At 46.1% G+C, this 13215-nt stretch overlaps 1 protein-coding gene and 1 long non-coding RNA gene across 2 annotated transcripts in view; one reads left to right on the top strand and one right to left on the bottom strand.

Moving 5' to 3' along the window:
* Nucleotides 1–13215, bottom strand: part of LOC310664579 — a 182905-nt gene that overhangs the window by 73115 nt on the left and 96575 nt on the right. The gene's annotated exons all lie outside the window — the stretch shown is intronic.
* The window catches only part of METTL9 (methyltransferase 9, His-X-His N1(pi)-histidine), a 28735-nt gene that overhangs the window by 3093 nt on the left and 12427 nt on the right, over nt 1–13215 (top strand). Inside the window, exons 2-4 of the mRNA XM_083413746.1 lie at nt 1819–2009; nt 6797–7006; nt 9584–9768. Coding sequence (XP_083269872.1) covers nt 1819–2009; nt 6797–7006; nt 9584–9768 — 586 coding nt within the window. The remainder of the gene's footprint in view (nt 1–1818; nt 2010–6796; nt 7007–9583; nt 9769–13215) is intronic.

Below are 13215 nucleotides of genomic sequence, written 5' to 3'. Positions count from 1 at the left end.
ACAGTTGATTTCAGGTGAATTTTGCAATCAAAAGCCAAATAGTTGATTGGGCCAAGAGTGTCTTAAGAGCTGTCTGCTTCTGTACAAGCCTGTCTGACCCTTAGGGGAGGTCCTTCTTTGTGTACTCCCAACTTGAGGCAAGGCAAGTGGTGAGTGAGGATGGGACACTATCTGTTATTGGCACCCCAACTGTAGAATGCCGTCCCCGCTAAGGCCAGTCTCATGATGCCAGTTCCTGTGAGCTGTAGTTTACTGCTTACAGAGTACAATTTTCAGCACCCCTAACTAACTACAGTTCTGCAGATTCTTGGGAGGAAGTCATGTCTGGTGTAAATATGACCTGAAAGACATTGACACTCAGGGTCACAGCCGGAGGTCCTCATCACCTGATTCTTCTCTTTGCAAAACGTGCTTTTCAACTAAGCTGCCACCCCTCCCCAATCCGAAGACAGTGTTAGAAATTGAGATATGAAAGCTAGGAGCTAAATGGCACCTTAAACCTAGGTTATGGGTGTAACAATGAAATGTCTAGGTGAGCCTTTTTATAACAAGAATACAAAGCTGAAAATGAATGAACTGAATCTAAAATGTTATGTTCATTTTTCACATGGTCTAGTCCTTCCGCTGCCCACCCCCCTAATAGTCTTAAGAGGGACTCTTCACCAGTCTCCAGAGAGTGGCTGGAAGTGGGGAGGCAGAAAAAGGTCCTCCTTTCGTTCCACTCTGCAGTTTTAATCTGAAATCTTAGGCGCAGTACTGCACCCAGAGCTCAAAAACTGCTCACACTAATGAAATTCCCTATCGCAAAATGCGCCAAGAACAATGAGAGTTTCGAATACTGTCCAAAGATCGTTCTCCTTTACTTAAGCCTGGCTTGGCAATGCCGATTAGGGCTGGGCGATGTTAGATTTTGAACATCATGATCTATCCCCCAGCCAGATATCATGGTTTGGCGATGTTGAAACAAGCTGCATTTGGCCCCAGCCAGCTAGATACAAGGTGAAACGGCCGCTGCTTTGACCGCTGGACCTGGGGCCCTTACACCCCAGCGCTTCGCAGGCTAGGGCCAATGCAGCTGCCCCAAGCCGCTGCTCAGCTGGGGGCAGGAGGGCTCCCCCCACTTCAGCTGAGCGAGCCCTGACACCCTCAGCAACATCGGGCTTCACTCTGTTGTGGCGTAGTCAAAGTCTTCCCCACCCCATCTGATGGGATGGGGGAAGACTTCTTCCAGCCCCCAATCTGAGCCATCTGACACGACAGCAGCATTGGGCTTTTCACAGCTGGGGCGTAGAAGAAGCTTCCCACCCACCCCAGCTGAGCGATCTGACGCTGCTGAGGCCTCGGGGTTGCTCAGACAGGGGGGCAGTTTCACAGAGCCCCCACCCCGCTGTCAGCTTGGGCAAGCTAGCGCAGACTAGGGGCTCTGTTAAACGCTTGGCTGAAGGGAGCAGCAACTGGGTGCCCATCAGTTGAGCAGTTCAAAGATGCAGAAGGGAGGAACAAGCACCTTGCCGATACAGCTTCTTCCTCCCTCTGCGCCATATGAGGGCAGACCGCAACGTTGGTTTCACTCAGCGGTATATTCCTGGTGAAACCGCCATGCTTCCGAATCCCTCTGCTAGCAGCATCTCCTGGATGAAGCTGTGCTACTAGCAGAGGGACTCAGGAGCGGAGCAGTTTCACCAGCGATATACCGCTGAGTGAAATCAGCATCACGGTCTGCTCCTCATACCGGTCCTGGGCGATAGGTCGCTATATTGCCCAGGCCTAGTGCCGACATGTGAATAATGATTCTTGTCCCTTTTCCTCCCCCTGCAGTGGTACATGTGCAATACAGAGCAGCTGTGTGAATCTCTTCAGCCTATCTTTGTCCAGAGTTACCTTGACCAAGGAACACAGATCTTCTTAAATAACAGTATTGAGAAATCGGGCTGGCTGTTCATTCAACTCTATCACTCCTTCGTGTCCTCTGTTTTTAGCCTGTTTATGTCCAGGACGTCTATCAATGGGTAAGTGCCAAGTGGAAAATGGCGAGGGGGAGGGTGTGTAGGTCTCAAGCTCAAACAGAAACGTTCTTGCTTCTCTTATGCGGCTTGACTTTTGCACAAGGGAAGTCCACTTCCAGATCCCAGTTAAATGCATTCTCTAAGTGTTTTCCTTAGTGGTGTCTTATGAGATGACACAGGGGCAGCTATGCCACATGATTGCCCTGGTTTTTGGAGGGGAGCTTGACAGTGCAGCGACAACTTTTCCACGAAGAATGAGCATGCATCTTCTGATGTGTCCATCTCATTCAGTATCCTGCTTCCTGTATCTTGTTTCCAGGTGCCTCTTGGGAAGCCCACAAGGAGGACATGAGTCCCTCAGAGACTGATATTCTGAGAGTATACCGTCGCCATGGCTAATTACCATTGATGGCTGGTCCTAACAGCCATCACACCTTGTAGCATTTGGGATAGCTTAGTTAATATTGCCTCCTGGTATCTTGCTCGCAACCGAGGCTGTTTTTCAGCCGGAACTCTTAGGAACACAATTCTAAAACCTCTCAGTTGGGCGCCATTGCCATTCTAAGAGAGCAAGGGAGGTGTTCGTGGTGGGATCCTGCACCTCTTTTCTGAAAAATACAGTGGTGCCTCGCAAGAAGAAATTAATTCGTTCTGCGAGTTTTTTCGTCTTGTGAATTTTTCGTCTTGCGAAGCATGGTTTCCCATAGGAAATGCATTGACGGTTTTAAGAAAAAGGCGCAAGACGTTTTCGTCTTGCGAAGCAAGCCCATAGGGAAATTCGTCTTGCAAAGCAACTCAAAAAACAAAAAACTCTTTTGTCTTGTGAGTTTTTCGTCTTGCGAGGCATTCGTCTTGCGAGGTACCACTGTAGCACGATTATGACATTTGCAGCAGGAGCGGCTGGCGAAGAGGGACATTGTCATATACCTGGCCTCCTAGCACTAGCGTTGCTGCAGCTTACCTAGAGGGGGAGAAGCAAAGAGGTAGGAAGGTGGGCTCTGTGTGGATGTACCAGTGCAAGTGCTGGATTGCCCCTGACAGTGCTTCTCCCCACCCCACCGCCTCATCCCCATCTTTCTCTCCACACTAGTCCCGGGGGAGCCACTTCTGATTTCTAGAATTCCCCCATAGGTAGCATCTCTGCATGAAACATTTAAGTGCCTGCTTAAGACATTTTTGTTCAGGCAAGCCTTCCTGGAGATGTAGAACGCTGAAATGTACTTTAATCTCTTTTTGCTTGCTGTTTGATTGTTTTAAACAGCACTTTTAATAATTGATCGTTTTAATATTTTAATCCTGTTTTGTTTGGTTTTTTTGTAAACAGCTTAGAGGTGTTGTTCCAGTTGTGAGTGGTATATCAAAGTTGTGAAATAAATAAAATAAAATAAAAAATCCCATTCGAGCCGGAGCAGTTCTCTTTGCTTCCAAACTCAAGAGGAGCGTGCTGTAAAGCTTTTGCTCTCAACTTCTATATATCATTGTGTACAGATGGAAGCAGGGAGAGGGGTATTCAATCAATAATCAAATGGTTCTCCGTTCTCTTTAGCCTAGGAAGACTGAAGATAGCCAAGTACTTAATGGAGTTGCTTGTCTTGGAAGGGTCTGTTCAAACTGGTTTTTCACAGGAAACCTGGAGCAGATACTCAACATGGAGAGAGCTGCCCTTTAGTGTCCTTTGAAAAAACACAACGCCAGTTCATTTCTACACATTAAGGCCACCTCCTCTGCTTTGCCTGAGCTTTGCCTGAGCTGACAGATTGAACTAATATGCAACTGGAGCCTTCAACCAAATTTTTCACTTTAGCAAATTTCCTTAGAAATGAGCCCATAACTAAGCATTCAAGCTGGGTGAAGACTTAAAAGCTGCTTTATTGGGGGGAGGGTCTCCAAATTCAATCACAACAGTGATACTGAGGAAGAGACCTACCACTACCCAATCAGTATTCTTGAAATTACATGTACACACTAATAATACCTTTATTGTCAATGTACAACCTGCGTACAATGAAATTAACCAAGCCTCCCCCCTCAAAACACTGTCCCATTGCACTCTGTGTGCTTGTCGCACAACACACGAACCCCGAAAGTCAGTTGCACTATATTATTTTCCATTCCCATTCAGCAGCCTAACAGCCCATGGATAGAAACTGTTTTTTAGGCTGTTGGTACGGCGCTGTGGGTTAAACCACAGAGCCTAGGACTTGCCGATCAGAAGGTCGGCGGTTCGAATCCCCACGACGGGTTGAGCTCCTATTGCTCTGTCCCAGCTCCTGCCAATCTAGCAGTTCGAAAGCACGTCAAAGTGCAACTAGATAAGAGTCCTTCCCATGCATTCTCCGGCGGGAAGGTAAACGGCATTTCCGTGCGCTGCTCTGGTTCGCCAGAAGCGGCTTAGTCACGCTGGCCACATGACCCGGAAGCTCTATGCCGGCTCCCTCGGCCAATAAAGCGAGATGAGCGTCCCAACCCCAGAGTCGGCCACGACTGGACCTAATGGTCAGGGGTCCCTTTACCTTTACCTTTTACAACTGATTATACTTCTACATCTCCTGCCCGAGGGTAGAAGATTAAAGAGGTGCTGGCCGGGGTGTGAATCGTCCATGAGAATTTTTCTCGCTCTCCTAAGGCAAGGATCCCTTGCGATGTCATCTAGCGGGCTCAGGGGACAGCCCATGATATCATGTGCTGTGTTCACCACCCTCCGTAAAGACTTTCTGTCCGTGGCTGTCAAGTCAACGTATCACACTGTGATACAATATGAGAGGACACTTCCTATTGTGGTCATCAAGAAGGAGGTCATCAATTGTTGTTCAACATTGTTCTTTTGCAAGACCCTGAGGAAATGGAGTCTCTGTTGGGCCTTCCTAACCACCTGGGTTATATTTGGAGAGACGTGCGTTACACCTGCCAGGGTGGTGTGCCTTGCCTAGCGCCACCTTCCGCAACATGCTGGCAGGCAGCTGCTTGAGAGCTATGCATCCTGCATCCCAGTCATAGATGCAAGCCCAGGAGTCCTTCCCATGCATTTGCACCCAGCTGCTCAGTTTCCTTTAGTGCCAGGCCCTCCCAAAGACCCCAGACCTTATGTTTTCCTTTGATGCATGCTTGACTCTACATCCTCTTTAGCTGAGTGAAGGAAATACCACGACTCTTTTTTTAAAAAACACACCTTTTTACACGTTATCCTGCTATACAGTTTGATCTGAGCTGCTGCGGTTTCAATGAGAGAGAGAGAGGGGAATTATGTCATGAGCCAATCATATTTCTCAGCTAGACATTTCCTGTGGGGTGCACAGTCGACTGCAGTGCCTCGCTGTATCCCCTTGTATCCTCACTGTGTTTGCTCCAGTCCAAAAGGTTTCTGTTGCTTTGAATGCCTTCTTGCGGTATCTTTAGGAATAATGCCCTTGAGCCAATTTATGTGAGGGATGCTCAGATGTACTGCCAGGGGGTTGGTCTTTGAAAAGTGAATGCCACTTGCTTTCATGTTTTTCTTCCAACGCCCGTTATAAAAATGGCAGTTCCCTCTGGACCATTCGATTCCGCGCGCATTGGTACGTTTTTACTTTTCCCACTTTTTATCTGCTCTCATTGTCTTCACCAGCCGTTCTCTCTCCTTCCCATGTCCTCTCTCTTGATCATGATTCTGCTCTTTGCAGCTGGGACTCGCTGGCACAGATCACCTTTTTACCCTTTAGCTTGGGCTCCTTCCTGTGGTTGACCTGACTAATGCATCGCTTCCCTCTTGTGTCTCTTGCTAACCAATTATTTTCTTCCCCCCCTGGATTCTTCCACTCCTTATTCTTTCATTCACTTGCACCTCTGGCACAACTACTGTAATCTTACAATATAGACTTCAAAGTGGGACAAGCAGAGATGCCATTGATACAATCCACAGAGACCCCAATTGTCCCTGCTGCAGATTCCTTAATGAATGGCTCATTTGCCATTCCACGTTCTTTTCTATCGCACAAGGAAGCTTCGGATACCTACTGTGGTCTTTGCTGCTAGTTTATACCGTTTTAAAATATTAATCTCCTTTCCCACTGCTCTAACAATGTCATCTTCATCATCTCTTTCAGTCTGTTTCTTCTTCTATTCTTTTACATCTTCCTTGTCACTCTTGTCTTTTTAAAACTAACCTTTTTTGAGTCCTCTTCTCCTCTAATGCCTTTGAATCTAAAGTCAGCATGTAAGGCAGGCAAGTCCAAAGTCCGCCGGTTGGTTTAATCTGGTGCCTGTGGCAGTTTATTTCCTGGGGTAAAATAGTAAAAAAAAGCTCAACAGTTTCAATCCTAAAAAAAGGTCAGCAATGAAGTGAACACACATGTTCACTTCATCAAATCTGTCCCTCTTTGAAAAAAGTTTGGACACCCCGATAAGGCTTCATGGCATTGCAAGTTGGATGTCGAGTAGGTGGAATGTTCTCTCTTATTGGGCCAGGCAGCTTGTTGTAAAATGCTGCAATTCTTCATTAGGCAACTTTAAATGCTGGCTAAGGGCCAACCCAGGTCAAGCCCTATCTGCACTATTCATTTAAAGCAGTATCGTACCACTTTAAACAGTCATGGCCTCCCCTAAAGAAACCTAGGAACTGTAGATGTTAAGGTGCTAACAATGGTTAGGAAAACCCATAGGGACTGAATGTTAAACCACTCTGGAAATGGTTAAAAGGTTCCCCAACGCTATGTCTACACTGGTTTGAAATTAAAGAAATGTTGTCTCCACTTCCTAAATTTGCCCACTTTGTTCATAAACAAATAAAACCTCGTCGTCTTTTAACATTTCAGGTTACTGGGAAGAGGTTCCATGTTTGTGTTTTCACCCGAACAATTTCAGAGACTGCTTAAAATAAATCCAGACTGGAAATCCCGCCGGCTTCTCGATTTAGGAGCAGGAGACGGAGAAGTCACAAAAGTCATGAGTCCTCACTTTGAAGAAACCTATGCTACCGAGTTGTCTGAAACTATGATTTGGCAGCTTCAGAAGAAGAAATACAGGTATATTGCTTGCTAAGTGGGCTGTGTGCTACGTCAGTGATACTACGTTAGCAATCTTCTCCCCCACCCCTGCCATGGACTATCAAAGCATACAGGCTGTTACAAGATTTCTGTCTGATAACGATAATTATTTCTGCAAATTAGGGAAGATACTATCTGTTTGCTTTTTTTAAAAAAAATCTCATTAGGATTTACAGTCGTACATTGGAAGTCAAACAATCAGTTCTGGAAGTTCATTTGGCTTCCAAAATGTTCGGAATCCAAAACACGGCTTCTGATTGGCTGCAGGAAGCTCCTGTAGCCAAGCGGAAGCTGTGTCAGATGTTCGACTTCCAAAAATGGTTAGAAAACTGGAACACTCACTTCCGGTTTTTGATCGGGAGTCGAAACATACGAGTTCCAAGGCATTTGGCAACCAAGGTACAACTGTATATCCTTTCTGCAAAATATCCAAGGTGGTTTTTCAGACATGTTTGCATTTCCCTTGCGCCTGCTGAAAGGAGGAAAGCTAAGCAATAGCTGTGTTGTAGTTGTAGTAAAAAAGGTAAGGTAGGTAAAGGACCCAGTTAGTCCAGTCAAAGGCGACTATGAGGTGCGGCACTTATCTCACTTTTCAGGTTGAGGGAGCCAGCGTTTGTCCACAGACAGCTTTCCGGGTCATGTGGTCAGCATGACTAAGCCGCTTCTGGCGCAGTGGAACACTGTGACAGAAACAAGAGTGCACGGAAACGCCATTTACCTTCCCGCCACAGTGGTACCTTTTTATCTGCTTTCACTGGTCTGCTTTCAAACTGCTAGGTTGGCAGAAGCTGGGACAGAGCAATGGGAGCTCACTGCGTTGCGGGGATTCGAACTGCCGACCTTCCAATCAGCAAGCCCAGAGGCTCGGTGGTTTAGACCACAGCACCACCCAGCTTCCTTTGTAGTTGTAGTAGTGCATCTGGGACCTTGGTGTCATGAGGCCAGCAGCAATCAAGACTCTTGAGTCACAGGCTACAGAATCCCCAGCTAAGGAGCCAAACAAGGAACCGGGCCAGCTTTAGGGCTGTCCACTAGGCCTGAGGCTGTCAGACAGGAGCCCCCAGAACAACTGTCAGGGCTTGTAGGTCCAGAGCCAGGACCCTCACAGGTATCAGAACCTGAGAAAACAAAGGCTTCCCACAGTACCTCACCAGTCCATTGGTACAGGGAGCTAAGAAGGCAAGAGGCTATGGAGAAGTCCCAGACAGTTGGCTCTCTAAGAATCCTAAGGTTATCCACCAGGGGTGGAGCCTTCAGACGTAATCTAGTGGCAGAGGCTTAAAGATGTTCTGTCTGCTCTCAACCTTCATCAGAGCAAGTTGCTCACCTGGAGCTATCTGTGGTTCTGCAGCTCCTCACCTGCCTTTCTGCTTTGAGATCCAGCTTCAAACCACAACAGGACACAGGGGCTGTTGACTTACTGCAAAGGAGATCTCTAGTGTCCAATTTAGCCTGAATTGCATTTGTGGGTCTCGTAACTTATAACTCTTGAAATGTTTTGTTCTGCCTTCCTTTCTCTCGCCTGCCCCTCTGCCCCCTCCCAGAATTAAATACGGTGCCTGCAGTTGGACAGAAGCCATAGCTTGTGTTTTGCAGGATGACTGTACCATGATGATTTCTTTTCTTTTTTTAAATAGCCCATTCTTATTTGTCTGAATGAATATAACGAAAACCCAAGCAAGCATTTGGAGGCCCATTTCTTAAACCTTTACCATATATTTGCATTGTGGTAGTGCTCCTGCTGTGACCCACTTTGGATCAGGCCAAGAATTCCTATGCCCCACAAATAACCCAAATTATCTGAAGGACTCCAGATTGGGTAATGCTGATTAGCAAGTGCAAAGACCTGTTTGGCTTAGGTGGGTTTCTGGCAAAAAGATGCTTGTGACTCTGGGAAGTTGTAAGCCATACTCCCTTTTCTTTACAAATGAGAGAAATTCATTTTATTTTGATTGTCCCCTGACGAAGGCTTCTATTATGTTTCAGCTTTTCCAGCCCCATTATTTGCCAAGTTCTGCTGTATCAGCTGTGGCTGGTATAACCTGTTCAAGTTTTCTAGTGTCTGGCGATTTCAGGACAAGCTGAAGCTAACAGAGCTAATACAAGCCCTTTGTATAAAATTGTCATTTTAGAGTTATTGCATACAGATAATAATGCTAACACTGGCTCTGATGTAATTATTGTATTACATCTGCGATCGTGACAGACACTCTAGGCTGCAACCGTTCTGCAAACTGACAAGTTCCTCTGCGGAGAATATAAAGTTCCTGTCTGTTTATTCCCTCTTCAGCATGTACCCAGCAAATTGCTGTTCGTGTGATGAAATCTTATTGGAGTAAGACGTACAATGTTGATTTTCAGATCTCCCACTGCAAAATAGATGCTAACGCTATAAAGCCCACACTCCTTTTGCGGAATCATCTGCATAGTGGCCTAGACTTAATGAGCAGAGGTTAACCCATTATTTTCTTACTTTGCCTCACATGTAGGCAGAAAGAAAACAATCTCTCCTTGTCTGGTTGTAACCCTCAACACTTTCCCCCCCTACCTATACAGAGTGCTCGGCATCAACGAATGGCAGAGCACAGGGTTCCAGTACGATGTCATCAGCTGCTTGAATCTGCTCGATCGCTGTGATCAGCCATTGACTGTATTAAAAGATATTAGAAGTGTACTGGAGCCTACGAGAGGCAGAGTCATCCTGGCATTGGTTCTGCCCTTTCATCCATATGTGGAGAATGGTAAGTGTTTAACAGCTGATTGATAGGGGTTGGGAGGGAAGGAAAGGGGGACTTCCTCACTCCTGCAATTGCGTGAGAATCTGTTCTGCAGGGGTTTCCCAAGAGCTGTTTGCAAATGCAGACAGCCTGCCTAGAATCCATGGGCGCTTTATGTCTTGCTTGGAGTGGCATGGCTGGCCTCGCTTCCACGGTTGCTCCCACGCTGCTCTGAAATGTTTAACATGTACACCAACAAGTGCAGCCAAACCACATTCCCAGAGCTGTATGGAAGCAGCAATGGCTCCACATATGTAAAGTGCCTCTTAGGAGGACTTATTTAGAGACTTCAGCCAGTCATAGCCTGAGGTCAGAATAGAAGGCTGGACCAAGTTAATTTTTTAAGGAGCAATACCTGGTTGAGGTTATGTCTCCACGCCCAAAGGACTCTGGTTGTAGTTGCAAAGGAACTACTCCACCCATGCTCCAAGTTGACTTTTATAATAGTTCGTTTTTTCCAATACTCTCTCTTTCTGTTTGTATGTGTGGTTCTGAGTTTTTTTGTTTTGTTCTGAGTGGGTTTTTTAAAGGTTTATTTAGTCTTAACTAAGTACAAAAACTCACATCTCCAGCATTTTGGTCAATAATATCCACTGTACAAAGCAAATTTAAAATAACCAAAGGAAGGAAACTAAGCTTACAGCCTATTTGTCATGCACAAAAGCTACAAAGACAAATCTTAATTTGCAGGGAGTCTGTTCCTCCGTGGAACTAGATACCCATATGTCAGCATCATACAGATGACAAATTGCAAGAAGTACTTTGTATACATTGGCAGTCATGTTTTGCTGGGGGTGGGGGGAGTTAACATGCAAGAAAAAGAGAAATGAGGGGATGAGAAAAGACTTGTTCTGGCTTTGAAATCCAGTCTTTTTCACAAGTTCAGTTTCTGCATTACCTTCTATTCCCACCCTTTGTTCATCCACTCATGAAAAGTGGGAAGGGTGTGTTGTCTCTCTTTCCGTATTTCTTAAAAAAATATATGTAAGCTTATCATCGTCATTTGTGTCAATAATATATCTTGTGAGGAAGAGGTAGTTCCAAACTGGTTTGCAAGAAAAGCACAAACCAAAGGTTCCTGGTTCAGACAAAATGCCAAACTATAGTTTGCAACAAATCAGGATCTGTGGTTGGGAGCTGATAGTGCATGGCAGGGGACAGAGCACAGTCCAGAGACTCCTTTCTGCACACTATTGTTTGGGATTCCATTTGAACCACCGCAACAGATCTCTCAGCTTTTGTACTGTTTTGAACTGCATATGTACAAAAGTAGAAACATTTGACTTCCCATTAACTTTGATAAAATGCCATGTTGACAAAGAACATTTTTTTTTTCTTGCCTGAACACTACTGAGGAGTGCACAAAATTGTTGTTGTTGTTGTTAGTATTTATATCCCATCTTTCTTGCAAATTAGGATTCTGGGTGGCTTACAGCATTTAAAACAGCATTGTAAAATACAAAGCGGTAAAAAACAAACTAGTTAAAAACAATAATTAAAATACAGCAGAACGCATTCAAAACCAAAAATTAAAACCCACTTTGCCCTGACCACAGCCCAGTGTCTGCACCTCCATTTTCAAAGGCCTAGGAAGGCGTTAGCCTGCTGGTGGAAGGATAACAAAAAGGGAGCCAGTCTTAACGTCTCTTGGGAGGAAATTACACAATGTGGGAGCAGCCACAGCAAAGGCACTCTCTTGTGTCACCACCAACTATGTCACTGATGTCGACGGGACTGAGAGAAGGTGCTCACCTGAGGATGTTAGCACCCGGGCAGGTTCGTGTAGGGAATTACGATATTTCCTGTAACCAGGGCTCAATCATATAGGGCTTTATAGGATACAGCCAGCACTTTGAATTGTACCCAGAAACGAACCGGTAGCCCGTGAAGTTGTTTTAATGATGGAGTAACATAATAATAATAAGGCTCTCTGCTACTGGTACCAGTCAGCAGTTTGGCCCAGAATTCTGAACCATCTAAAGCTTCCAAATACAGCGGTACCTCAGGTTAAGAACTTAATTCGTTCCGGAGGTCTGTTCTTAACCTGAAACTGTTCTTAACCTGAGGTACCACTTTAGCTAATGGGGCCTCCCGCCACTGCACAATTTCTGTTCTCATCCTGAAGCAAAGTTCTTAACCTGAGGTACTATTTCTGGCGGAGTCTGTAACCTGAAGCATCTGTAAACTGAAGTGTCTGTAACCCGAGGTACCACTGTACTTCTCAAAGGCAGCCACACATAGATCAAGTTACAGTAGTCCAACTGGGGCGCATCTAAGTCATGCATCACAGTGGCCAGATCCAATAAGGAACGGGTGCAGTTGGTGCCTGAGTTGTAATTGTGTAAATGCCCTTCTGGTCACTGCAGCAACCATGTTCGGGGCAGAATCCCAGGAGTACAATTGTATCCAGGGCAGCTGTTTACCAGCTCCATCTGGTACGTAGGCTGAGACCCTATCTGCCTGCAGACTGTCTTGCCAGAGTGGTGCATGCTCTGGTTATCTCTCACTTGGACTACTTCAATGCGCTCTATGTGGGGCTACCTTTGAAGGTGACCCAGAAACTACAACTAATCCAGAATGTGGCAGCTAGACTGGTGACTGGGAGCGGCCGCCGAGACCATATAACACCGGTCTTGAAAGACCTACATTGGCTCCCAGTACGTTTCCGAGCACAATTCAAAGTGTTGGTGCTGACCTTTAAAACCCTAAACGGCCTCGGTCCAGCATATCTGAAGGAGCGTCTCCACCCCCATCGTTCTGAGGTCCAGTGCCGAGGGCCTTCTGGCGGTTCCCTCACTGCGAGTGGCCAGGTTCCAGGGAACCAGGCAGAGGGCCTTCTCGGTGGTGGCGCCCGCCCTGTGGAACGCCCTCCCATCAGATGTCGAAGCGATAAACAACTACCTGACATTCAGAAGACATCTGAAGGCAGCCCTGTTTAGGGAAGTTTTTAACATGTGACATTTTAGTGTATTTTTCATCTTTGTTGGAAGCTGCCCAGAGTGGCTGGGGAAACCCAGCCAGATGGGTGGGGTACAAATAATAAATTATTATTATTATTATTATTATTATATGCCTGGAAATGCTTCTTAACCTCAGGTGCGTTGCCAGTTTTGAGGGGACCTTGGGCAAGGTGCCCTTGCAGGCGGAAGACAACACCGCCCTGGTTGCTCTTCTCCTTTCCTGCCTTGCCCTGGCTGCTTCCCTCCTTCCTTCCCACAAAGCCCTTCCCTGGTTGCTCTGCCACTTCCTGCTTTCTCCTCTACTGCTCCCTGCTCTGTATGCTTAAGAGGCAGCAGCAGGAAGTGGTCTCTTAAAGGGAGAAGAAGTAGAAAGCAGAACTGGGGAAATTAAGAAGTTTGGTGCAGCTTGAACCTCAGCAGGTCTTTTCTTGCATAGCAAACCCACTCAGCT

This window comes from Podarcis tiliguerta, assembly GCF_965153285.1.
Source record: "Podarcis tiliguerta genome assembly, chromosome: 14".
Taxonomy (NCBI): domain Eukaryota; kingdom Metazoa; phylum Chordata; class Lepidosauria; order Squamata; family Lacertidae; genus Podarcis; species Podarcis tiliguerta.
The sequence above is the reverse complement of the archived record's forward strand: the minus strand, read 5'-3'. Positions and strand labels throughout refer to the sequence as shown.